At 39.9% G+C, this 26,829-nt stretch overlaps 2 protein-coding genes across 2 annotated transcripts in view; one reads left to right on the forward strand and one right to left on the reverse strand.

Moving 5' to 3' along the window:
* LOC134814935 (DNA-dependent protein kinase catalytic subunit-like) overlaps positions 1 to 15,575 on the forward strand; it is a 45,360-nt gene extending 29,785 nt beyond the window's left edge. The window contains exons 11-25 of the mRNA XM_063823289.1: positions 1,609 to 1,804; positions 2,884 to 3,576; positions 4,701 to 6,794; positions 7,049 to 7,185; positions 7,842 to 7,929; positions 8,677 to 8,819; positions 8,972 to 9,281; positions 11,175 to 11,331; positions 11,482 to 11,672; positions 11,816 to 11,901; positions 12,320 to 12,479; positions 12,659 to 12,792; positions 13,282 to 13,429; positions 13,711 to 13,930; positions 14,100 to 15,575. Of these exons, the coding sequence (XP_063679359.1) occupies positions 1,609 to 1,804; positions 2,884 to 3,576; positions 4,701 to 6,794; positions 7,049 to 7,185; positions 7,842 to 7,929; positions 8,677 to 8,819; positions 8,972 to 9,281; positions 11,175 to 11,331; positions 11,482 to 11,672; positions 11,816 to 11,901; positions 12,320 to 12,479; positions 12,659 to 12,792; positions 13,282 to 13,429; positions 13,711 to 13,930; positions 14,100 to 14,392 (5,050 nt within the window). The 3' untranslated portion in view covers positions 14,393 to 15,575. The remainder of the gene's footprint in view (positions 1 to 1,608; positions 1,805 to 2,883; positions 3,577 to 4,700; positions 6,795 to 7,048; positions 7,186 to 7,841; positions 7,930 to 8,676; positions 8,820 to 8,971; positions 9,282 to 11,174; positions 11,332 to 11,481; positions 11,673 to 11,815; positions 11,902 to 12,319; positions 12,480 to 12,658; positions 12,793 to 13,281; positions 13,430 to 13,710; positions 13,931 to 14,099) is intronic.
* Positions 15,576 to 19,490: 3,915 nt separating this feature from the next.
* Positions 19,491 to 22,055, reverse strand: LOC134815112 (uncharacterized). Its single transcript, XM_063823592.1, has 2 exons — positions 21,782 to 22,055; positions 19,491 to 21,559 (listed from the first exon to the last, which is right to left on the reverse strand). The coding sequence occupies exons 1-2, from the start codon at positions 22,001 to 22,003 to the stop codon at positions 20,957 to 20,959; spliced, it is 825 nt and encodes a 274-aa protein (XP_063679662.1). The 5' UTR covers positions 22,004 to 22,055; the 3' UTR covers positions 19,491 to 20,956.
* Positions 22,056 to 26,829: the final 4,774 nt, after the last annotated feature.

The following is a 26,829-nucleotide window of genomic DNA, read 5'->3' on the forward strand; positions in this document are numbered from 1 at the left end:
GTTTGTTATTTGGATGGAGTACCAATTTTCAATTTTGAGCTATCAGAAACTGTGACACGTACAGTTAAGTGTCTGGTGAATGTCTGTTCAACAGATGCTGATGAAGCAATTAATTATTAAAGATGTCTGGTATTCAGCGTATCACATGAGTACTGATTGTATGCTAACTAGACACACGTTATATATATTGTCTGGTATGCAGCATGTCACATGAGTACTGATTGTATGCTAACTCGACACACGGGCTCCCATCAACAAGCAATCTGAACTGTGATGATCTGATCCGTGGTATCAAGGCTCACTCGACGTTTTCACTGACTCATTATACCTCATTACCTCATTTATTGGGCTCATGTAAACTGAATGAGCTTACTCTAAGTACCCTATCAGACTCAATTAGCCAGTCCTTGCCCCTCATCGAGATTCCAGTATCCAGGTTAAAAGAGGTACTGAGATCCCAAATAAATATCAACATTCACTTCTATCTCTCTCCAACTGTACTAACTACAACTTTACATCCTACTCACTGTCCAAATCCCTCAACCCTACTATCACACATTATTTCTCTCATCATGAATTCAACGTCCGCTTTGAGCAGTGATTACTTTTACAACCAGTTGACGGAACTAGCAGCACAACAGAACAGGAAGAGCAGATCCAGCTCCAACCATCCCTCCTCTGAAGACAAACCCTCCAGAACACAATCTAACTCTGACGAAGAAGTTCTGTCCGTTCCTGATCAGAACTGCAGAGAGGTTATGAACACAGACCACCCCTTCCTAAAGTACGCTGTGAAGCTGGGCTACGAGCTGGAGCTGGCACAAGATGCTTTATCCCGTCTAGGAGCCTCTGCTTCAACAGATTCCCTACTGAAGGCGGTGTTGTACAGCTACGCAGCCTTGAATCCTATCAGGAAGAATAGAAACAACAGGAGACACTACAATAATTATAACAACAATTATAACAACAACAACAGATCCTACCACAACCACCATCACAACAATCAGTACATGAGCAACGGCAAGCCCTTCCCATCCTATATGATCACCAGAGACAGTTACCAGCGGTTCAACGGTCACCACCCTGAACTCGCAGCCCTCAAATCAGCTCTCAGTCAGGGTCCCATCACCCTCCCTCAGAACATGAAACCCATCAGTCCTCCCAACGCTCATAATAATGGTGTCTTCACATCACAGAACAACGAACCCTACGAATTGAATGTCACCGATGCCATCTTCGAACCCTTCGCTTACTCTCTAGAGTCATCTCCTGATAGTCTCTCACTCAGCGAGTTCTCGTAGACTGAGTGAACAGTACCTAGTCCTATCTTCTACGTGTATAGAACTTCATTTGTATTATTTAAGCGCGAAAGTTTGACGAAGGAATCTTTGTTTTAGCATGTGCAATTTGTAAATAGTTTGGGAATTTTCTTTTTATCGATGAAAATTGATTGCTTTATTGAGTAAATGTTTTGAAGAACCGAGTAAAAATAACAGGTAAAAGGGAACAACAAGAGTGAGTGCAGTATAAGAGGAAGGGGGGCGCAGTATAAAATTACCTCTAAAATGTTCAATCAAGAATAAATTAATAATTGGTCCATTCCCTCAGATTAACCGACGTGATGATAGAAAACAATGTGAAAGTGTTGCTATCCCGAGTTCTACTGAGTACGGGTGATACTCTGCTCCCTCACCTGGGCAGCATCTCTGAAGTGTGGGTGGGGTGGCTTGTGTCACGTGGTGTGGTGGATAACCTGACAGAGGAGGTACTGCAGATCTGCTTCAACCACCAGATTATTATCAATGTTAGTATACAATGTTAGTCGATAGCGAATTGTACTGTGCAAAGTACTCGCATGAGTAGAAGCGATATACAAATGAAACGCGAAGATCAACGAACATACAGTTTTACGAAATAAGAAACAATATCGATTATTAATACAAACGCTGACGATCGATTTGTTTGCTATTTCATGAAACTTTACCTTCGTTAATCTTCGCGTTTCATTAGTATCAATGTGAATTATGAGTTTGTGATATAGTCTTATACTGGACGCAGTTAAATTACTATTTAGTGAGAAATATAAAATATGAAGAGAAAATGGGCGATTAGGTTTGGCCTCTATACGGCCTCTATACGGCCTCTATACGGCCACTATACGGCCTCTATACGGCCTCTATATGGCCTTTATACGGCCTCTATATGGCCACTATACGGCCTTTATACGGCCTCTATACGTGTAGGGGCCATATTATATAGAGGCCGTTTAAAGGCCATATAGAGGCCGTATAGAGGCCGTATAGTGGCCGTATAGAGGCCAAACCTAATCGCCCATTTTCCCAATATGAAAATCTCTTAGTTTAAATAATTGGTTAAATCGAAGCATTACTGAACGAATATAGTGACATTTTATACTCCTCTTGTTTTATGTGTTGTGAGTGCTGACAATAACCTACGCACGTACAAAAATATCACTTGTGTTTTGGCCTTTCTTTTTTTGTACTATATTGTGTGGTCAGTAGATAAATCAAATGGCTGGATTGTTTGCAAAAATTAAGAATAATCTAATGAACTCAACATGCACTGCAAGATAATGGAGAAATTTATTATCAAAAATTTGAGATGATATTGGAATGGCATTACTGCAAATATAGCGAAAGCAAAAATGTATCCGTGGACAAATCAATGTTAGTTTGGGGTTCTGGCTATGGCATGAATAGGATATCGGGACTGTTAAAATCAGGTGGTAATAAAGTGATAATTGCTACATCTTATTTATTGATTATAAGTATCTAAAATCCACGAGCGACTCATCACTTTATCACTTAAATACAATGACCTGGAAGTATAGACAAATGACCTGTAATAACACCATTGTCCCAGGACAGGATGACGTGTTCAGATCTCCTGGTGCTCCTGCTAACTCAGTGCACTGTAGACACCCCCATCTCTAACGACCTAATAGGTCTCTCCAGCCACCTCCTCTCGGTGTGGTCCTGCTCTCCCATAGACATCAGTGTCTTCTCCCCCCACCTCCTCCTCACCAACAGCACTACCAGTAAGAACGCCTGCAGATCCCTCAAACTCCTCCTCGACTCCTCCTGTGTCCTGATGTGTGGAGACAAACTGTTTGACCCTCTGATCCAGCTAGTGAAGATGTCTCAGAAGAAGGTGTACGGACCAGCTGCAGTTGTGCTGGGACTGCTGCTCTCCTGGATCAAGCGCAACTGTGCTCAACTCTACCCGGAGTCTGTTAACTTGTTGAATGATCTGTGTCTTGCTCTCTTCAGGGACCAGGTCCAGCTCCTTAAGTTCATATCTGTAGTTCATGCTGTTAGTAAAGGTCACTCGGAAACAGCTACGCGCTTTCAAGGACAACTAATGGATAATCTGAGCAGGATATACGGGAAACCCAAGTCACTTGTGATAGAGACCCTGAGTATGTCGGGGGAGGAGAGAAGTGTGGTGGTGGCTCTAGAGAAGAGTGGACTGGAGAAACTGATGAGAGATACTGATATTCAGATTACAGTGGCTAATGCTCTTATCAAATCAGCTGACTCCATCAGCAGTGATCAGGTTCGTTGTTATATCTATTGCTCATTAATATCTGTATTAACATAAATCGACCGGAACCGTTTTAGGGACTGGTAAAAGTGCCGGGAGGGTGTCTTAAACCGGGACTGGGATTAAAACCTGGGCCAGGATTTTTGAGCTGCTAAAATTCAACTACCAATCAAGGACAAACATAGACTGCGGCTTGTGCGGAAAGCGATTTTTAATTTTGTCCGCACACCGCGACAAATCGCGATTACCTCATTTTCCGCAACAAGTACCTATCTCTAATCGCAGTTTTCATTGAAATTATTTTATTAGAATATCCCTACACCATACGTATCATATGACAAAAATCTGATCATTTTGCAATGCAATTTTTAATCAGACAAAAATATTTCCAAAATATTTCTAAAGTACACTCTAATACTTTTGTTGAGTAGTTACTAGTTCCTCTTCGTAACAATTTATTATATATCAGAATTTCCAGTTGCTATGAGTATGAAAAATTTCCTGGCACCAGCAGGCAACTATTTAGTCAACTGTTCAGCTAACAGAAGTGATATTTCTACCAAGTTATCATAATTTTACCTTTTAGAGAATAAGGTGCAGGCCTTGTGACGTAACTGATAGAATTGAAGAATATAAAAGTGACAACAAAATTTGACCATGTGTAATACAATGGGTTATTAAATAGTGCACAGGATAATCTGCGCCATCACAGTGCTGACAAGCACGACCGTGGGTTTAAAATGAAAAGTGGTAAACAAAATTTTGGTTGTCGCGGTTATTCGGGGCGCGGTAATTCGTAGCGTTACTGTACTAAGAATGTAAACTGTGTGCTATTTCATTTAATAAAGTATTTGACATTTCAAAATCCATGGTTTTTTTTCGTTGATTTTTACGAGACGTTTTTCAAAAAGTGTTTATTTAAATCCCGGCTTAGTGTCGGCCAAATGGCCGATATTGACCGGGATTGGAACTAAGGCGGGGTTCCGGTCGATTCTTGTCCAATGTACATATACTGCCAAATTGACAGGAAGAAATTCCATCCCCTGTTTTTATCCAGACCACATTTTTGTGTATTTACTGTCCTATTAAAAATGTTAGGTTTAACAGCTGTCGAAAATATTATAATTTCCTTTCAGATGTTATCTATTTTGGAGGACATGAAGAAAATCATCGGCACTTCAGGAGAAGAATGTAAAAAATTGCTCCTAAGCTTCACTATCAAGTGTTATGAAAAGTCCTCAAACACGATCATCACAGAAAATTGCATTCCCATCCTTATTCGAGCTGTTTGTGACAAAGACCTCCGCCAGATTGCAGTAGAATTTTGGTACTCAACTTTGCCAACTACTGTTAAAAACCGTTTCGAGAAGCTTGTGTCACTCTACTCCTTTGAGGTTGATGACGTTTTCCTGAGATCTGTTGCAATAATTCTTTTATCACTCGGTGAATTATCCTCATCATATCAAAGCCCACTTTATCTCAAGCCTCTAGCAACAGACCTATCATGGCAAGATCAGGATATATCTGGTACATTTAACTTTGAACAAAAGCAGCGAGGCAAAGTTCGGGCCACTCAGAAAGTTTTCCAGTTTTCTCAGACACAAGCCGACCAGTTCAGTCGTGGTCACAACACAAAATCTGTGATGCAGACTCCCAGAGGATTCCTATCACGAGGATCTGGTGGGTCTCAGAGGGCATTGTCCTACAGCGAGTTAACTACAGCAAGGATGAGAGCTGAGAGACGTCAGCAGTCTCAGCAAGCTCGCAGCAAGGCTATCCATCTAGTGAGGAATTACCGAGCTGGAGAGCTCCCTGACATTCAGATCACCTACCAAGATCTGATCAGACCTATGGGTGCTATCGCTAACATCTCTGAGAAATTCGCTTCCTTTACCCTACAAGCTCTTCTGGAAGATGAAGATAAACTTGATCTACAGGGCGGTATTTTATTGATCTTGAGAACAACCTCTAACCAGGGTCTCGCGAAGTTCTGTATTGAACTTTGTGTCAAGCAGTCCTACGTTGCTGATGATGCTGCCTCTCTTGCTATTCGTCACCATCAGTATAGCTTGGGAGTCCTCTGGACTGAGGAAGCAATCACTAAATGTGGTAAAGATGAGAGGGGTTGGGGTGAGCTGTGCAGCATATACGGAGCAATCGGGGATCACGATGCTATACTCGGCATCAGGAAACACGAGATGAGTACAGAACCAGGATTGCTAGAAGCTATCACAGCAATGTCTCTAAAGAACTTTAGTTTAGCTGCTCAGAGATTCAAGGATCTTGGCGGTCCACCTCAAACTGATATGCTGGACTGCATGTTAAACCTATGTCAGTGGAATGAGTTGGATGATCACCTAGAGGATCTTCCACCCTCTTCCTTCTCCGCTCGAATCCAACTATCCAGCATGTCCCACGCTACTGAAACCTTCTCACTGGCCGAACTAGAAAATATTGCCACCAAGTTTGAGGGACATCTTCAAGTTGATACTCACGGCATACTGGCATTGCTTTTCCACTTAAAGGAAAATGACGACAAAGCTCTGGCTCAAATTTACAAGGGTGTTCAGAGTTTCCTGGCAGAATGGAGAGTCTCTCAACAGAATGTCCAGAAGAAGAACACCCTACATCCATGTCAAGCACTAGCTGAACTGTACGACCTGGTTCACAACGGTTCCCAGCTTGCTTCACACTGGAGTTCGTGCTACCCTGAGGATATCTCAACTCCCTTCACTATTTGGCAGTGTTTGCTGAACCAACGCAGACTGCTCCCTGGTAACACTTCTGACGAAATGGACAACTCCTGCTCTTATACCGAGTCTGACTCTCTGATGGAGGATCGTACTGGTGGAGATAACAAGTACGGGCTAATATTCGCTGCTGTCCAATCTGCTCTTAAACAAAACAGTGCTAGTATTGCAAAGAGACTGGTTCAACAGATTGATGTGAACGAGCTGTATGGTGAGGATCTGATCAAGTACTACGGGATCGGAACTGAGGTGGTTATTAGGAGTGTTGAGGAAGCTAATTCCACTGTATCTGAGAATATCTCGAGACTGGAAGGAATGTTGGGAATGCTCGATGAGGAGCAGTTTGTATCCAGTGCACGGTTGAAGCTCAAGATGGCACAGTTGCTCTTTAAGAACCAGTCTGTAAGTCGTCATGAACCTGGTGTCCTGTATGCTGAGGGAATGGAAACACTTACTCGGATTGACTGTTCCACTTTCAACGTAAGTATATTCAGCACAATTAAATATCAAGACATGTAGCTCATTTATAAGATATCAGATACAATATTCGTTTAGGGAATTGTAAGTAACAGCAAGTATTTGCGATGTGATTCAAATATAATACAAATAACAACGAACAAATGCTGATTGCTGATGATCGCGAAACGTCGCGTTTAATCTTCAAATTGTCAGACATGATTTCGCCATTTATGGTTTAATAAGTACCAAACAGCAGTGATCATTTATTCTCACAGGAAAACAGTGTTAAAAACTACGATGTTGTCATAGAGATGCTCTCTTCCGAGATACAGAAACCAACCTTAGCACTTATTGATAGTCAACAATCTGATATAAAGCTTGTCTTTCAGAACGTCACTCTGACTGCTATGAGGTATTTAAACTTTCTCAGAAAACCTGATTTTTGTAAGCAAAAAAACTCAAGTACAAAGATTCAATGTTCTAATGAAGGTAAACAATTCAGGAAATAACAGACATTTTCTTGAAAGAATCATCAATTGAGACGCAATAAGTAACGCTAAATGACTTACCTGTTGCCCGAGGTTACTTAACATAGTAAACGTTTATTTTTGAATAGGAATACCTTTATAACCATTTGTTCAACACAATACTATACAAAAACTCGATCTCCTAACAATTCAAAACAGCAAAATTATTATTTGAAAAATAGTGGCGAAGTTCCCCGACACGGCGATTTTACCCCAATCTACGGTATTCAAGCACAAAGACGAGATAATCATCAAACGTGATTTATTCATCCATCATTTGACCAGGACCTTACGTCCAGCATTGCTGAAATTAACTTTTGTGATCTTGCACTAACACGGACCGCCAAGAAGTCACTTAATTTTCAATATTAAAATAAGTCGATCTTCGGGAGACGTTCCGTTATCCAAATATCCATACCTTACGGCTCACGACCTACTTTCAACTGTGCCACTTGCTACTTGACATGGATGTTTCAGTAGAGCATGATCTTGTCCTATCTATCAAATGTAACTCATCTTGTTAATTTGAATCTTCTCTCAGGTATAATAGCAGAAAAGCGAGACTGATGTTCCCTTACGTCTTGCAATCTATCAGTGGAGAGCAAGCCAAGTCTGACTTCCTTAAAAAGGTAGTATTTCCATTTCCTGGAAAGATATTACCTCTTATCCTAAGAAGCGAAAACTTTGCCCTTCACTCTACCGATGATCAAATCTTAAATCTTAATACGACAAAGAAGCGTTGAAGAATAATAAATGACCACGGTAGTTAGGGGTGAACAACCTAGTTAACCAATAAGTTGATTAAAAGCGACAAATTTTACTATCTAACCACACCAACTCATTACTAACCACGAAATATTTGATCATATTACAACAGTACTGGTGCGATTCGGGAACCATTTCAATTTATTCGACGACTACAACGCCGTCTGCACATAGAGCTTCAATAATATTAACATCTAGGGAGATAAGATGTATACTAATTCAGCCAAACATGTTTAATTAATTTTCAATGCAACGAGCTGTGTTTACTGTTTAGGAGTGAGACTGAGAGAGAGCGGGAATGGGCTTATTTATTTCATGTAGATTCTCAGGGCTAGTGATCTGTTTAGTGCTGCCCCTCCCCCTTTAGTGCTGCCCCTCCCCCTTCCTCCGCCTCCCCTTTTTAATACTCTTAATTTGAGGAGGAGCTGAGAGTTAGAGTGATATAGCGAGATATGGCTGGAAACAGAGTGTGGTGAAATACGTTTAAAAGTGGACAAATTATCTGTAATATTTTCTAATCAGAGAGGAGAAAAAATGACCGCTGATTGTCGTAGTCAAATGTATTTTGGTCTTCAGATCCTAATTGCCCTGATCGGACATTTCCATTTCAGTGTTCTGAGATACCGTCGTGGATGTTTATAGAATGGTTATCTCAACTATTGGCGTTTGTCCCCACTCCTCTTGGCAATGCAGCTGTTCAAGTATTGAAGATCATAGCGCTGGACTATCCTCATGCTTTGTCTTATTCTTGGAGGTCTGGTTTTTACTACACACAATTTTTTGATATTTTCGACGTAACATCCAAGCATGTACATTTTATATTGTAAGAACGTTGGAAAATATTTTTTAAACACAAGAATAACGATTCAAATGACTGCAACTTTTCAACATGATTCAACCGTTCAGGGTAAGCCTAGAGGATTGGAAGGATCTAGAGGGAGAGGTAAACTCAGTTGTTAGCGAGATAAGTGGGTTAGTGACAAGTGAGGACTTAAATCCGTTTCTCGAAGCTCTGGCAACTCTGACTCCCCCTGTAATGCTGCTGAAAGATCTGATCGAGGAGATGGCAGTAAAGGCGAACAAGGGCTCTCAAAACAGTTATCTGGACAAAATAACGGAGAAATTGTTTTGTAAGAATTCGTTGTCAGACATCAGAAACTCCTTCGCTGCCAAACACAAACAATCCTGGAGCTCACTCGTCAGCAAGTTGAACAAGGTTTGATTAATAAACTCAGTTCAAAACGCATTTTATGTTGCGATGGAGAGGCGAATTTTTGTGAATACTGTTTATCCAATCTTGTGATTGTGTGGCTAGTTATTTCACAACTGATTTTGCTGAATAGTCTAATCAGAAATGCACGTTATAAGATGTTTACCTCCATTTCATGGTAGACGCCCATTTTTGTTATATTCCTATACAGTTCAGCTTCAGAACATTGTAAAGACTTTTGGATAGGCTCAAATTAACTGCAATGGCCACATTTATACACAACTTATAAAATATGCCAGATTTTGGAGATAGTGGCTAAAAAACAAGAAGCGATAAGATGATTATAATTTTAGTAGAGAACTATATAGTATATATCATAGCAATCCACGGAAGTTTTCGAATCCCTCTTTCAATTACAAAAACGAAACAAATTATTTGAAATATGTCAAACTCAAAAACGTTAAGATTTGCGAATCTTACCATACTCCATAATGAACAAGAAATGCGGCCGCTTTTCTTTTGTGGATGGCCGCTCAATTTCCCGATCCTTGATGGCGTATTTATCATATTCCATACAACCTGGGGACGGCCCAGTCTTTACTGTTTATATAAACATGCAAATATGGCGAAGTGACATGCCGACTGCCGAGCGCCGCCCAGTTAATATAATTCTAAGTATACTGAATTTGAAAATCGTGTATACTTCTATGCAACCATATGTTTATTGTTTATGCAACCTGACACGGATCTGTGCAAAATAGTAATACTAACTCAAAATAATAATAATATGCTATCAATTAGTGCCTAGTGGGATACGTACATGATGAAATTAATAATGTACTTGGTTGGTTCAGCGCCGCGCGCCAACAATTATATAATTCAGATTATCACGCAAAATAACTTTGCGCAGGTAGTCACGTGGGCGATAACAGTGCTCGCAGGCACGTACGCACGCACGCACGCACGCACGCACGCTCGGTCGCAAAGCTACCATGTACAAAAAAAAACCTCGATCGCTAACCCTTGTCCTTGACTCTTTTGTGCCTTCGGCACGAGTCATGGATCGGGAAAAAATGTCTTCTAGTCTCCAGTAAGAATTTTATTTAGAAGGAACCGAAAGTTTTAAGGTCAATAAAAAAAGGCTCGAATATCACCTGTTTAACTTCATCACCTGTACGAGAGTTGATCGTTTTGGTCCGTCGATGCAACAAACTTAGCTGACTTTAGTGGACACTCACTAATCTAGTGGTATTATGACTGTCTTCGTTCAAATTATGTAAGATATCTTGTACTTGAGAGTTATCCAGCGATGATTTGATTGAAGTTGGAAATTTCCTCCAGTATCTAGCCTAAACATAACAGCATCAAACATCAGCTATCGAATGCAAGTATTTTATTTGTAATAATCCAGCCAGCAGACGGCAGAATGTGCTCGACTCCAACTAGAGTATTAAATCTGCATATTTCAAGTAACATGGTTACATGATTACCTTTGCATAATAAAGACCGTCTACTCTGCAGAGCCTGATATCAGGTGTTTGGATAAACGTGCCATTTCTCCAGTGTCAATTTGACATTGGGGAAATGGCACGTTTATCCAAACACCTGATATCAGGCTCTGCAGAGTGGACGGTCTTTATTATGCGAAGGTAATCATGTAACTGTCAACGGGAGGTGGTCGTTTTCATAACCGAGGGGTGTTTTTACAATCACTTAATCATCATAAAGAACATATATTAACTGATATTGTTCATGAAGTTGTGGAGTGAATATAGGTCAGTGTTTCCCAACACCTGCCCCAGAGCACTTCATGTGTGACATTATTGGTAATGTGCAAACTTATTGGCATATGATGCAGAATATTAAGTTGTTATAATTTCAATGTTCATTAATTGCAAGGTTGACGTAAAGAAGAAAGTGGAGGAATTGAAAAAATATCAACAAAAAGTAGGAATGGACGGAGAGAAACAGCCAGGAAAAAGGAAAAAAGGCCCCAAACTTTCCGATTACTCGAAATGGTTCACCAAGTACCAAGCTGGATCCTTAGAGCTGCCAGGTTATCTAAGATTATACCCTTACCATCTTACTCAGGAATTAAGCTATTTATCAGCCGAACCTATAACTAAGTTTATCTCTTTCGGATTATTGAATCAAGTACTAACAAATGAAAGCAGAACATTTAGGAACAAACGAAATCCCTTTTTAGGTCAGTACAGTGGGATTGACAAACCTAACCCGTCGTACCACAAAAAGATAGCTAAGTTCGAGGAAACGGTCACCGTTCTGGCTTCTCTCAGAAAGCCAGTTAAGATAAATATTCTTCTGGACAACGGAAAAAAACGTAGCGTTCTGGTGAAGGGTGGTGAGGACTTGCGAACTGATCAGAGAGTCATGCAGGTTGGTTATCTTAGCCATTTATAGTTTTATCTTGGGTTTCTGGAACGATATGCAGAACATACAGATTTCAGATATTTGAACTTATTGAACCTATTGAACCGATTGAGATAATTGTCTGATCTTTTTTAAAAATTTTTCCTCAGTTACTGAAAGTGATGGATGACAAGTTGAGAACCACTCTGAAAGATGCTTCCTTGCGAACATACGATGTTATCCCTCTTACTAACAAGTTTACTAATGGAATTTAGTTTGAAAATCTATTTTTGTTTAATCATTAGTTAGTTGAATGTGGTTCCTTGAAAATGGGACCGAAATTGGAAAATAGGAATTTTCGTTTTGTTAAGATTTCTGCAGTGAGCTTTCTCCGACCGAAATCAAACTTCCAGCACCTCAATCGTATCATTTGCCATCTACAGTTGACTGACTTATTGGTTTCGGGTGAGAAATTCAGTAAAAACTGTAAAATTTCGGTCCCCGAAATTTCATCTTCAAAAACTGAAAATGGGACAGACAGATCTGAGATCGAACAACATATTTTTCAATTTTCTTCGGGATTTTGACTTCCAGTACCTCAATTTAGTTTCATACCATCATCACTTCTCTACTGTTTACAGTTCTAAACATTCTAACTTTGCTATATCCCTCAGTTTAGGAATGATAGCGTGGTTACCGAACACGACTACAATTAAAAGTGTGTTATTTGATGATACTGATAAGCATGTGGCTGATAAAGTTAAAGCAGAACATTACGCGTGGGTGAACAGATTCGGGAGTAAGACAGATAACATTCCAGCTTGTTATAAAAAGGTTTTACTTGAGTAGTACTTTCAAATTTAGTGCGCTAAAGATGTAAATGACGTATGAAAAGCATCGTATGCGTGTTGTAACAACATGATGATTGGTGATAAGAGTATCACTTCAGAAATCAACACAATATGTTGCATATGAGAAATATGAAAATAGAAACCATTAACTAACCCTCTCAGATGTACCAGAGATGCAGTTTAGATGACGTTGTGCTCCAGAGTGAGAGACTCTCCGGTCAGATCTCTCCCACTAAACTCAAATCAGTTCTGGTTAATCTCGCCAGATCGCCTGACTCTTTCGTTTTACTTAGAAAGTAAGTTTGAAAGTAATCTCAAACTATGTCATGTTCCACACGAAGACATACTGATAAGTAAAAACACACGTGAAGATCAGCTCCTAACATTTAAAAGTGGGCCATATTTAACATAACACTTAACATACAAAGTTAAGTGGCAGGCAGATATCGATTAAGTGCCACTTTGGTAACCTAAGTTATTGATATTGTTGAATATATGATTATCATAATATTTATTTATGTAATATCCTATTGAAGCCCATGGTGGGTTTACTACAACCTAAGTAGCACTTACCCAAGTTAGGTTACTCCGTACTAATCAAAGTAACTTAAATACCTCTTAAGTTGCCTCTTAGACCTCATATTTATTAATTGCCCTTAAATAAAATACCACTTATGTTCTTATTGTCATGATACAGAGCCTAATCGATCACTTTTGGTTATTTTAAGCAGTCACCCATGATTTTATAATAGTATAGATTATAGTAACCCCTGATTATCTGCCAGGAAGTTTGTATCTACGTATGTGAGCATGTGTTTATGTCACTGGATACTCGGAGTGGGAGACAGACATCTTAACAACTACCTGCTGGACACTACCTCAGGGGAACTTATTGGGATTGACTTCGGTCACGTCTTCGGCACTGCCACCACGGTAAGCCGTATTACATATATGTATATATACATCATAGTCATACATATACAATTACAAACACATAAGTCATAACTACTTGTAATGGTCATCAAATTGAGTTAAAATCTAATCTTTGCAACTTTGAGTACAAGTACAACCTTGTTCAACAATCAACAGTCAACACCAAACGTTGCAAGGCCTTAAGGGAAAAATACATTAATTATCGACCGAGTTTTTAGGAGAAAGGGTTCAAATCACCACACATTTGTTCGCGATATGCTAAAATTTCATCTGTATTTCAGTTGCTGCCAGTACCAGAACTGCTCCCGTTTCGAGCAACACCACAGTTTACCGGAGTATTTGCCCCGCTGGGAGTTGAAGCTGCTATTAGGGGTCCCATGACACGTGCACTTACTTCTCTTAGGGAGATCAGATCTGTTCTGTTCTGTCTGATGGACGTGTTTGTTAGGGAGCCTACTCTGGACTGGTGTAAATACTCAACAAAACATTCCACTAAACAAGGTACTTTAAACAAGCTACTTTGTTTATATTCATGGGAATTATAGAGTGGGCTTCAATCATGCGATATTTAATGGAAGGCTGTTAACTGTTAACACATTCACTTATTCGGTTAGTCATTAATCGTGATTAAATATCTGGGTAGAGATTTATTTCAAATTTGTATTGCCAGGTCAAGCTAGTGAAGACAGCTGGTATCCAAAAGCAAAAGTAGAGACAGCACGCAAGAAACTGGAACTAGGCAATCCTAGTGAGATATTACGGGACGAGCTCAAGGAAAATGTTCATGTCGGAAAGGAACAAGCGTTTAGTCACGTGGCTTTAGGAACAAGAAAGCTTCATGCTCGTGCTAAGGTGGGAGCTGTATGTGCAAGTGTGGATGAACAGGTTATGTGCCTGATTGAGCTTGCTTCTGATCCGAACGTGCTGGGCAGGCAATACTTTGGACTTGAAACTTGGTTATAAGTGCGCTTATCATAAGGTCATACTGAGATAGGTCCCTTATTTATATTACTTATTTAAGTATTTATAACGAAACGACAGACTATACTGTACTGGTACATGTATCACTAGAATAATTTTATTATTTTAGTTGAAAGTTATCTCATATCTAGTAAGCCTTGGTGGCTTCATGATAATATATTGTCAAAGTTGATCCTAATGAATGTTGATGATATTAATGTTTATGACTATCATTTTCTTATTTTTCATAAATAGTTAAGATTTTAGTTTTCAGTTTTCACGCCTTGATTAGGTAGTTATTTGTACATTTATTTTTAGATGTTTTATTTTATTATTTCTTATGATATTAACTTATACCAGCTCGACAGTCCCAATCTTATCTAGCCCACCAAGACCATGCCACATGTGCACGCGTCCATTCAATGAGAGTTAAGACGTAAAATTTGGTCCTTCAAATATTATAATCTTGGTACCAAAAGTTGCGTCTGATCAAGCTAATTACGATCCTGTAAAAATTATTTCAAAATATTCGATATTTTAGGAGTTACAGGCATTTTAAGCAAGAAATTACTCATTTTTCGTCCTTTTTACACACTTGTAACGTACAGGAGGCCCACATACAGCTCGTCCTTATCGTGCCGCACAGTGAATTTGATTTTGCATTATTCACACTTAGATTTTAAAGGCTTTTGGTACCAAATTTCTCAAAATCGGAGACAAAAAATTCGGTGCCAACTCATGGCGCTTATTAATATTACATAGCACATAGACTAACAAGTTTGAAGTTATATTAACAAAGTTACAAAACCTACAGTTACACTGAATAAACATTTACATATTGGCCAAAGTTACTGGTTACGTTACATGTTAAAAAAAGGAAGCTAACGTTTGGCAACGTTTCAACGGGACCGGTAGCGGTAGCATTTGACATACCCGTTCACTGTTGGGAATTACTAACGCCAACGGGTGAAACCTTATGTCTTACAATATTTGTTCCAAGACTGACAACGAGTCCAACTCGGCGCACGTCTTGGTTTGTTATACAAGGGAATTACTATTAGTTAAATAAAGTTGGTAGTTAAATGTTTAATAGTTCATACGTATTGTCTTATTATATTTATATGTATCATGTATATCCATTTGTGATTTTAAGTATATTGGATTCACTAAATTTAATCAATCTGCATTTATGTCTTGTGTTGTAGTGTAGTTATATATACAACTCGGGATGCTGAACTCATCGGCGCAATTTATGATTATTAACACTGAGATCCCTGGGTAAGAATTATGGCGGAGGAAATTGAAAATGTTACGGGTTACCTGCCGCACCATTCCCTCTGCGTTGTCCAATGTTAATCTGAATCACTGCACCCATGACCTGACGCGCGCCGCGCACTACTTCGCACGCGCAGACGGCAAAACTTTGCCATTTAACAATAACACCAAACACTTCACATTTGCCTCGTGCGCTACTTCTGACTTCGAAAAAAATTTAAATCATGATAATTGAGAAGCTTCGCGAGCGTGCTAAATCACTTAACACTCGATTTTTCTAAATCACTAATAAAAATTTGCTTTATCCAGAGCCCTTGCAGTTAACGGGTGATACTCGTAAAATATCTGTTCCATATACCGTCGACGAGTCCAACTCGGCGCGCGTCCTGGTAGGTTGTAAACCTACAACCTTGCAGTAGCGCGCGCCCGCCTCTTGACTTGTGAAACAAGCGCGCCCGAAGTTAACGGGTGATACTCGTAAAATATTTGTTCCAGTCGACGAGTCCAACTCGGCGCTTTTAGGTTTACAACCTACCAGGACGAGCGCCGAGTTGGACTCGTCGACAGATATTTTACGAGTATCACCCATGACCTGGCGCGCGCCGCGCACTACTTCGCACGCGCAGACGGCAAAACTTTGCCATTTACAATTTAACAATAACACTTCACATTTGCCTCGCGCGCTACTTCTGAAAAAATTTAAACCATGAGAAGCTTCGCGAGCGTGCTAAATCACTAAACACTCGATTTTTTAAATCACTAATAAAAGCGCCCTTAATTGTAGGTTATAACCTTAATTGACGATGTCAATTCATGGCAGCTCGGCGCGGCACAGTATAGCGCATTTCGCCGATCTAGCCAGGTGTCGCTGTGAGAAGCCACATTGAGTGCGCGGCGCGGCACAGTAACGTATCGCGCTACAAGTTATAACCTACCAGCAACCAGGACGCGCGCCGAGTTTGGAACAAATATTTTACGAGTATCACCCGTTAAAAAGGGCCCCCAACACTCCAACAGTATGTCCCTTGTGTTAGTCCTCATCAACTAACACGCCTTGCTACTGCAAGAAGAGACGACGGGTGGGGTGCCTAGTCTGAGCACAGCTTTCACAGCCCCGCCCGCTTTGGGGTGGCTAGCCAGCAAACTGCAGGGATCACTCACTCCATCCCCCCTGTTGTTTCTGGACCCACTAGCAACCTCAGAGTGACCTCCACGTTGGTAGGGGATGGTAACTGCCCATCATTGTCCGGCAGGCTAAACGTCGTCTGGCTGGATCAGATCAAATACCAGCACATACCTGGCCTCTCTCCACTCCACCTCACTCACACAGGAGCCCGGCAAGCTCCTTTCCGCTACGGACAGTAGAATATCAAAACGACCCAGCCATGGACAAATGGTACCTAAAACCCACAAATATGCCAAAACATATAGCTCGTCACATAAACAGAGAGAACGGCAAAAGGGGTCTACCGAAAAAACGGAACGCGCGGACAAAGACATACATAGTAAAGAAAGCCACAAATGTATCACCAAACTGATGCGCGCGACCAAACAAATCACGAGATCAACACGAGACAACTACAGACAGATAACATAACATTAGCACACGCTCAAGCGATTTGATCTATACATCCACACTCCGTGTAAGACGAAATGAATAACCCCATCTTACACTTAACCCCGCAGTGGAAAAAAATCAACAAACTTCAAGCACAGTAAATATCGAGAAACACCTAGCGGAGCTGTTAGCCAGATAACAGTGGAAGTGGTAGTTTCTCGCATTATCAAACCCAATTTTCCGGGAGGCTGTTTCGACAGTTGACTTTCTATGGACTCAGAAAGTCCCCCGATGACGGAACATATGGCAGATACTCTTAGGGGTATCGCCGTTCCACCGGGTCATAACAGCAATGTTATGTCCATTTGGTTCGTGCCGGCTCAGCGAGTCCCATCCCAGCCGAGCTTTCGGTACACCTCCGCAACCAAAGGAGCTCCAAGAGACGTTAGCCACAAGGCGGACGTAGCCTCCCCGCAAACCCGGGGAGGTAGAGTGAGCGCCCATCGACAAAAAAAAAAAAACTCCAACAGTATATTTAGGGGATGCACGATAAAAATAAACTAATTGCTCGGATTTTTAAAAATTGTGTATCATTGTTTTCTAGAGACTGTGAGAATTTTCACAGTACCAAATTTGTCAGGTACGTACCTTTTTGGAATTGGGAATGATCAGTGAGTTTCGCCGCGCTAATTTAGGTTCAGTAAAAACTAAAACATGAGTGTTTACATAAGCCGACCAAATTTCAACAAAATTGTTAAATGGGAAGTATTAAAACTTTTTGATTGTTTCCGAAATAATGTTCTGGCCGAAATACGTATACGAGCTAAAAACCATTCATGATTCAATGGTCAGCGCGCGTCTTACGGTCGATTGCGCACGGCCTAGTGTGCAGTATGGCTCTTACTAATTCGCTCGCCCAAAAATTTCACGTGACTTTGGTTTTTATGGTTTTGCAGCCGTACAAAACGGTTTTACATAAACCCTAATTCCAACCCTAACCCTAACATAACCCCGAAGCTAACCATAACCCTTACCACAACCCTAACCCTTGACCATTGTTAATGATCTGGCCCGGCGCGCGCTACTTCGTAGCTCGTGCCATCGGGAAGAAAGCGGCGCGCGCTACTTCGAAGAAATTTAGACGAGTAACATCCGTCAACCCTAACCCTAACCCGAGCCCTAAACAATCGAATTCATGTTTTACTAGCCTGTCACGTGACCAAAACGGTTTTTTTGCCCATAACTCTCCAGGGAAGCATTTTAACCCTACGTCATGGGGGGTGATTCGGCATCAGCGTCCAAAAATACACCGATTCCGATCACTTTCATGCCCAAAGGGCCTTTTTACAAGAATTTTCTTAAAATTTGGGCGAGCGATTTAGTAGGATCGGCCTAGTATATATGTTAATAGAAATCGGCTTGAATCGATATATTTTCAAACGCTGATTCCGAATGACATAGTATAGGGTTAAAATGCCCCCCTGGCGAAAAATTGTCTCGATCACGTGATATGAGTATGACCATTGAATTAGAATTAGGGTTTTAATTCTAGCACATGCTTCAGTTATTATCAATTAAAGGGATTGGGTTCAAAGTAGAGGGTTAGACTTAAAGTTTCGAATAGTCATTCAGGGCCACCTATACTCTAGAGAACGTGTTAAAAAGTTAGTTGACAGTCGACAGTCGAGTGTAGAGTGAGTAGACGTATTCTCGTCTAAATTTCTTCGAAGTAGCGACCTCCGCTTTCTCAATTCTCATTTCTATTCTAGATGATGATTAATCACTCTACACTCGACTGTCACGTGACTTTTTCAACCCGTTCTCTAGAGCTGGTCCTGAACGACTATTCGAAACCCTGACCCTCTAATCTGATCCCAACCCTAACTCAATCCTTAGCAAAAGCATATGCTGAAACCCTAACCCTAACGAGAAATTAGAATAACTTCCTTATACAGTCATATCACGTGATCGAGACAGTTTTTCGCCAATATCTCGTCAGGGGAGCATTTTACCCCTATGTCATGGAGGTGATTCAGAATCAACGTCCGAAAATACATCGATTGAAGCTGATTACAACTGTCGGGGCCCTTTTAGAACAATCTCGAAGATCGACTGTAGAGTGATTTAGTTTTAGCACGCTCGTCTGCTTTATTCTCGAAATATTACTGCCCGAGGCAAGTGCTGCAAAGTAGCGCGCGCCGGGTCAGTTCATTAACACTAACAGTACAACAATGTCTCCTTACTTGGTCAAATTAAAACGAAGACAATTATTGTATTTGAAAAAAAGTTTATTTTATTCGGAATATGGAATAACATAATAAAAATAAGGTCAAAATTTAATATTTTGTTAGTTGAAGTAACTGATTAAAATTCAAACGATAAAATAAGATTTCAATTCTGAAACAACTGAATAGAAATTTATTCGATAAGTGTTCCTTTATTTGATTAAAAAACAAAATTCAAAATAGCATGTGCTTTCATTAAAAAACGGTTACCTTGGTTAAAAATTAGAAGACCGAGAACGCTAAGAGTAAGGTAAGTATAAAAGGGGTAACACTATTGATAAATTGATTTAATTCACTCGTTGGTGGTTGGTGTCATAGAATGTAAATATCAGAAAGCTGAATAAGATTAATTAGCATGCGATAAAATGCCAATAAAGCATCGAGTCATCAATGGCGAAATGAAGCTTTGAACAATTTAAATAAATGCTTATAAAGCACTCCACAATGGGGGACGTGTGATTAATTTGATAAAATAACAAAATTGATAAAAACTTTAAAACTCGCTAATTATAGCATTAACATTAATTGCATTGTCATGGTTAAAAATAGCTGCTGACGTGGTAAGATTGATAGTGTCCTGACAGATAATCATTCAATGATTCATTGATCGGAATTACTTGTTGATCTGCAAACAAACAACCTTGAATTTGTTGTCTATCTTAACTAGCGTAACTATATCCTTGAAGTCGGTGGTGATTAGGGACACTAACGCAGTGAACCTCATGCTGGTTTTGACCCGTATGAACCAGTGGAAGACAGAGTTGGAGTGGTAATGTTCAGGTAACCTCAACCCAGGTCGGGGAACAACCTTCCTAAAACTCTCTGTCTTGAGGTCGTAGCAAGGGGTCTTGTTGACCAGTCTCAGGACCACCTCTTGTTTACCCTTTTTCTGGCACAACTCACAATTGGCGAAGAAGCTCAAGTAGTTCTGGGAGCGGATCTTGCTTAAATCATCTGGGAGGGAGACAGACCACTGCAGGGCAGTAAACTTTGACACTGATCCGGGCTTCTCGTCATCGTACGGGTTCCCGATATTGTTGGCAAAATTTCGTGGCAAGTTCAAGCCAAATGATTTCGACAAATGCTCCTCAATCATAGACAAATATCTGTCTGACAACTGAAGAGGATCCATATCTATCAGGAGCTGGTTAAGAAGACCTTGCCAAGAACCAGATATAGTGTTTTTACTGCCAGTAACCCAACCAATTACCACTTCCAACTTAACGAACTCTGGGTACACGCACTTAGAGCTACACAAACCCTCAATATCAGATAACGAGAACTCTGCCCACTGGCTCAGGTTAGGATAGGACTGTGCAGCAGGGTTCACCACAACAGAAGCCAGCTTTGGAGGGGCAGGCTTATTCTTCTTTTTGGTCGGAGCCATCTTCCACCCTTTCTGCAAAGCAGGGAACTTGTCGAAGGATTCGAGGCTGTTGAGGGACTGTCCTATAGAATCTGGTATCGCCCCTTCTCTTCTCTGTTTTCATCATGACTACTTTTAAAGCCAATTCTTCCCTTTAGAGGCCGTGAGTTTGGTTTCCATTCTTTGTCATCATCGCTTCTCATTTTACTCATCAGAGGAACGAGACACGCATCTCCCGATACTTTTGGACGTGTGGATGAACTGGAGGAACCCAGATTTAATTTAGGAGCTTTAGACCATCGCTCCTCGTTCAAAACAGGATGATCTAAGAGATGCAGTGGAGAGAGTAGACTGGAGAAAGGAGGTGAACAGTCAGGGTCTGGGGAACAAGGATCAGGTGAGGGAGGATCATATTCCTGACTACCAGACCGACTAGAGAGAGATGAGCCAGCGGACCCGGCTGAGTGCTGACGTACTCTAGGGACTAGTTTGTCCAACAATTTCAATCTTTTCTCAATGTCATGGACAAGGAGCAGCCCAATCTCTTGGTAAAGACCCTTTTCCTGCAGCCACACGCAGCAGGGGCTAACAAGCTCATCAATCTGGAATGTAATTCCGAACTTTAGGAAGGCGATAACGTTGTCGTGAGTCATGGACACGGCCCCTCCATAGAGCACTTCTAGACACTGAAAATAAAGAGACTGTAATAATAAGATAGCCCACAAATACCCACTCTACTGAGTAGTACCCACAATAAAATATATTAATAAGGCCAAGGGCTAACAAATAAAAGAAGGTTGCAAACGATTAAAAGAGTATACTTATAAACTACCCATGCTCATAGATTGAAAAAAGAAATCAGCTATAGAAACATTGGACAGAATCTGGTTGAGAAGGATGGCAATTACCTGGTTTAATTGTGGGATCATGTCCTGAAACCCGTCCAACACAATCTCATAGTTCTGTTTCAGTACCTTCTCTAAAACAGGACTACGAGCAGCTAGAATAGCGCCGCTACAACACACTGAGTTACCATCAATAAGAAGTAGTGCTGTCTCGTGGACTGGAACTTTGTCAAGATGGCGGATGTACCGGGACAGGTTACCAAGTGGAGATAGGGTTATCAACATTGCCCTGGATTTAGAGGATTCAACTTATAACAGAGTAGGGGTATCATTTTAAGGAAAATAATCTGATGGTTTACTTAAATCATACCATGAAATTAACATTAATACGCACAAGATAATTGATAGTGTTTTTTAACATGTTTATTTTCGCATACCAGGCAACTCAAAGCTCATACCAAGCTACTAGAGGCTCATACCAGGCTACTCGAGACACATACCAGGCTACTAGAGGCCAAGATCAATTCGAATAGATTTTGCAATTCAAATTCCACTCAATTTCACTCTGATAGTGATACAATTTAGAAATCGATCGGATACCCGGCTATAGTAAGTAGTAAAGAAGGTGCTTGGACGGATATTGATCAGAAATTTCATTAATTTTCAGGAAAAATTCTCGAGGGCTAGGTCCCGAAAAATATTTTCGGCTCATAATAATCAGAGAAACACGAACACTGGAGAAAAGTAATTTCGCGGAAAACTTTTAAATGTTTGACTTAGACAATTTTCGGTCCCAGTAATCCTCGATAAGTACCTCTGAAGGCAGAGCTCCCGCTTCCGAGCTCGCACTGCAAAGGGGAGGCCTGCCTTCCGAGATCGCATTGCAAGGGGGAACCCTCGAGTTCAAAATCGTATATCGAAGGGTAGGTCCGAAATTCAAAAATAGAACAAATATTTTCGGCTAATAATGATCAGGGTAGCATGAAACGTGAACTAAAGTAGTTTCCAGAAAAACTTTGAAAAGGTTTTGACTTTAAAAATTTTCGGTCCGAGTCATCCTCAATACATTAACCTCTGAGGGAAGGGCTCCCGCTTCCGAACTCGTATTACAAAGGTAAGCCTCAATTCCAATATCGTATATTATGACGCAATGAAACTATCGGATTATAACTACGACGTATGGGGACTTGTCACCCCATGGCAACATTAAAATATATTGACTCTGTTACATCGTTTCCAGGTTTCCTGTTAATATAAAACTCCGTTACAAATTGAACTGGAATTGGCAATACTACACCTTAGATCAATAAAATATGATAAAGTAATGTATAACTAGACTTAAGTAAAAGTTTGATAGAATATAGAAAACAAAATAGTGTACTGCTTGAAAGCTTATTAAACTGTGAAGTGTGAAAGAGAGGTTAAAGGACCAGTTAACTGAAAAAAAAGTTATCCTCATATTTTGACAGATTGTGACAAATAGCAAACTAAGCAACGAGTCGAAATTCCTAAATCTCTAACTGCTCTCTAACGCGTGTAATTAGCGTTTGTATTATTTTGGCGATGACGTCATAAAGTCCCTTGCGCGCACAGATGAGCTCGTGAGACTGTATTTTACAGGTAGAAAATGGACATAATACAATGTTTCTCCCCCAAATAACTCGAAAAGTAAGTATTTTAGGGTACATGTTGCTTCATAAGTTGTATATAAACATGGCCATTCTGCACAATTTGCACTCATTCAAAAATCTGTAGGGCCTTCATAGCCCAATTAACGAGCTACCCATATTTTTGCATGATTTCTGGAACCGGAAATCAGTTTTTCGCCAATAACTGAAAAAGTAAGCACTTTAAGGCATATGTTTGTTCGTAAGTCATATATTAATATGCTAATTGCGGTTCTTTTGCACCCTGTCTAAAGACTCTATCACGATCCTATCGAAAATGGGCTCAGCACCCCGCCCAAAATGGTTTTTGGCAAAGTTCTCGGAAAGTAAGGATTTTAGGCCATGTGTTGCTCAGTAACTCCTATATAAACATGCATATGCCGCTTCGTTTAAGCCTATTTTAAAGTCTCTACGACCTTCAGAAGCAAGGGGTCGGTTACGTTATTTGGTCAATATGGGCGTGGCCCTCCTGGGTTTTCTCTACGGTCAAAAAATGTCTCCAAACGAAAATCGTTTATTCATACCTTCAGGAAGGTCTGTGCAAAGTTTCGTGAGTATTTGAACATTTGCAGGATCATTTCCATAAATGTCCATAAATGACTGGACTACACAACTTTAGAGTTAACTTTAGAGAAACTCATAAGTCATTTATCTCAAATTAAGCTGTTAGTGTCCATAATCAACCTGTGGCGACAATGTTTTACGTGAAATGTAAAAATCAGTAGTAATATAAAAAGTGTATTTTTAGATTAAAGTGCTAGCTCATAGTTTTAGAATTGTATAGATTAACGTTGGTCGTTTAGCCATCTAACAATCGATCGTGCCGTAATATATGGCCAGAGAATAATAGGGTCTTGGAAATCCTATAGTTTTTCAGTGGGTCGATTGACTGAACACGTTTGCACTTGGTATTTAAACTTACCAGTAGTTTATTTATTATATGTACCGATGATAATGCAATTAGGATAACAACTAGGTAAGCCGTAAGTCTAATTCAAAACACACCGCACACCGTACACTCCGATCAGTATTACTATTTGGTAGACCGGGTATTTTGGCGGGAATTCTGTTCCCACGGCAGTGTTATGATAGAAGCTACTTCTACTAATGGTCCCAGAGGAACGGCCGTAAAGTAGCCAGACTTCTTGTCTCCTGTACTGGCTGACACATACGGATTAAAGTTAGAAATTTCGCTATGATATAAATATAATTGCTCTCGGGATTTAACAAACTCCTACTTATCTAGATCCTTTCTAAATTCATTAGAGTTTCATGGACTGGGGAAAAATAATCGGTACAGTCTCCCTGCTTGTGTAATTAAGCAATGAAAACAATCCAAAATTATCACATATGACATAATCATAATTATAAGTTGTAATAGCAGAAACTTTCTAACCGTACATTCACCCGCCACTGTTCAAGAACCTATACCACTGTTTAAAATCATGACGTTAGCACTGTACGTCCAATCAGCTATTCATTTAGTTAGGATGATAGCCAAAACTATAAGGATTTTGGAGAACTAGGGTAATAGTCATAATTCTAAAATTTGAGTGAGTTAAACGTGTTTTATTGACGATGATAAACATTTGCAATGTATTACGCTATGCAAGCGCGCACTGAGGGACTTTATGACGTCACGAGGCCACAGCTTATTATTGCAATAACACGCGTTACACGTACGCTAGAGAATTGGTTCTTTCGGCGATACGATTCTTTACCAGTTTGTCACAGCTGATTTAAATCTTAGCCAAATTGGAGACTACAAATTTTTCAGTTAACTGGTCCTTTAACGTAAATAAAACTATTCCGATAAAACCAAAGAAATATCTCTCGCAAAAGGTAACATGCATAAAGAATTAGAAGGAGGCCAAACACACACTATAATTACATGAAGTCATTAACTATGAAATTATGCCAGTGTTTGAGGATACAGGCAGGGCTCCCGCTTCCGAACTCGTATTGCATAGGGGAGGCCTCAGGCCTGCCGTCCGAGATCACATTACAAAGGGTAAGCCTCGATTCCAATATCGTATATCGTTGTATCACGCGTCGTGACCCTCATTTTCATTTCACTTACCCCCACTATGGCCCCCAGTATCCTGGCGAAAGCCACGTCGGCTCATAATGATTAGGGTAACATGAACTGTAGGCAAAAGTCAAAAGTGGTTTCCAAGAAAACCTTAATTATCTTTGACTTAGAAAATTTTCGGCCCAAGTTTAATTCGATTGATACGTGCCTCTAAAGGCAGACTCACCACTTCTGAGCTCGTATTGCATATGGGAGGCCTGCCCTTCGAGATTGCATTAGTTCCATGGCCAATTTTTCACTATATTAATACGCTCAAAAAAAATATACCCGATTTTTTGGCTCTCTCTTTTCGATTCACTGAATTAATACAGCTTAAAAAAAGGGGAAGCCTCGACTCCAAGATCATATATAGAGGGTGATGTGGGGACTTCGAAATTGGGATAGAAAACTTATAAATCTCGGAAATATTTTTCAGAATTGTTTTCAGCTTGGAAAGGCAAAACGTTTAGTACCAAAATTATAATATTTGTACTAAATTATGATATTTGAAAAACGAATTATTTTACAATTTTTACAAATTTTATACAAGGGGGGACCCTTGTGTTCGAGCTGGAAAATTGTTGAAGGTCGAAATACAATAAAAGGGCAAAAATTGTCTTTTTGGTGTTTGAAATGATATTTAGATTCTAGATGAATATTGTATTTAAATTATTTCGTCCTTTAAGGTCAAAATATTGTAAGAAATTGGGTTTTTAAAATTTTTAAGTTTTTAAATTGCATAAAATGGAGACTTTTTCTATGGAGAAAATGGAAAAACCCTTGAGTAATTTCCATTTTATGCCATTGCCATAACTAGAAATGTCGTACCAATAACGCAGAGAGATAAAGAAAACCAGTAATAATAGATTAAGATAATAATAAGCTGAACTTGTGGGTTCAGAGTATTAAACATAGATTTTTTAAATTTTTAAATTCTAGTTATAAGTTACAATTATATTAGTATTTACGTTTTAAATATTATCGCGTTTTAATACAGAAAAAAAATGAAGTTATTAAACAACAAAATATGACCCAGCCATACAATGCAAAAATGATTCGGCACCATGTTATTACTAAATACTAAAGCAATGTTGAAATAAATTAAATGAAATTCTGTCATAAAATTGGCTAATTATATTTGTAATAATATGTACAGTCATTATATTTCGCCATCGAAGTTGAAAAGTTGCGGCCACGGTTATGCTGCGTTAAGGGGGGGGGGCCAATGGGTATTTTTTTGTGAAACTTGATTTCGAGATAGCAGTTGACCAACAAACTAGGACCAGTGACCGAACTTTTGAGGGGGTCCCGGACCCCAACCGCCAAACGGTGCGCGCAGGGCAGCCACGCCCATATTTGGTCCAAATTAGGCC

The sequence above is a fragment of the Bolinopsis microptera genome, chromosome 1, assembly GCF_026151205.1.
Source record: "Bolinopsis microptera isolate Bmic1 chromosome 1, MBARI_Bmic_1.0, whole genome shotgun sequence".
NCBI classification, from domain to species: Eukaryota; Metazoa; Ctenophora; class Tentaculata; order Lobata; family Bolinopsidae; genus Bolinopsis; species Bolinopsis microptera.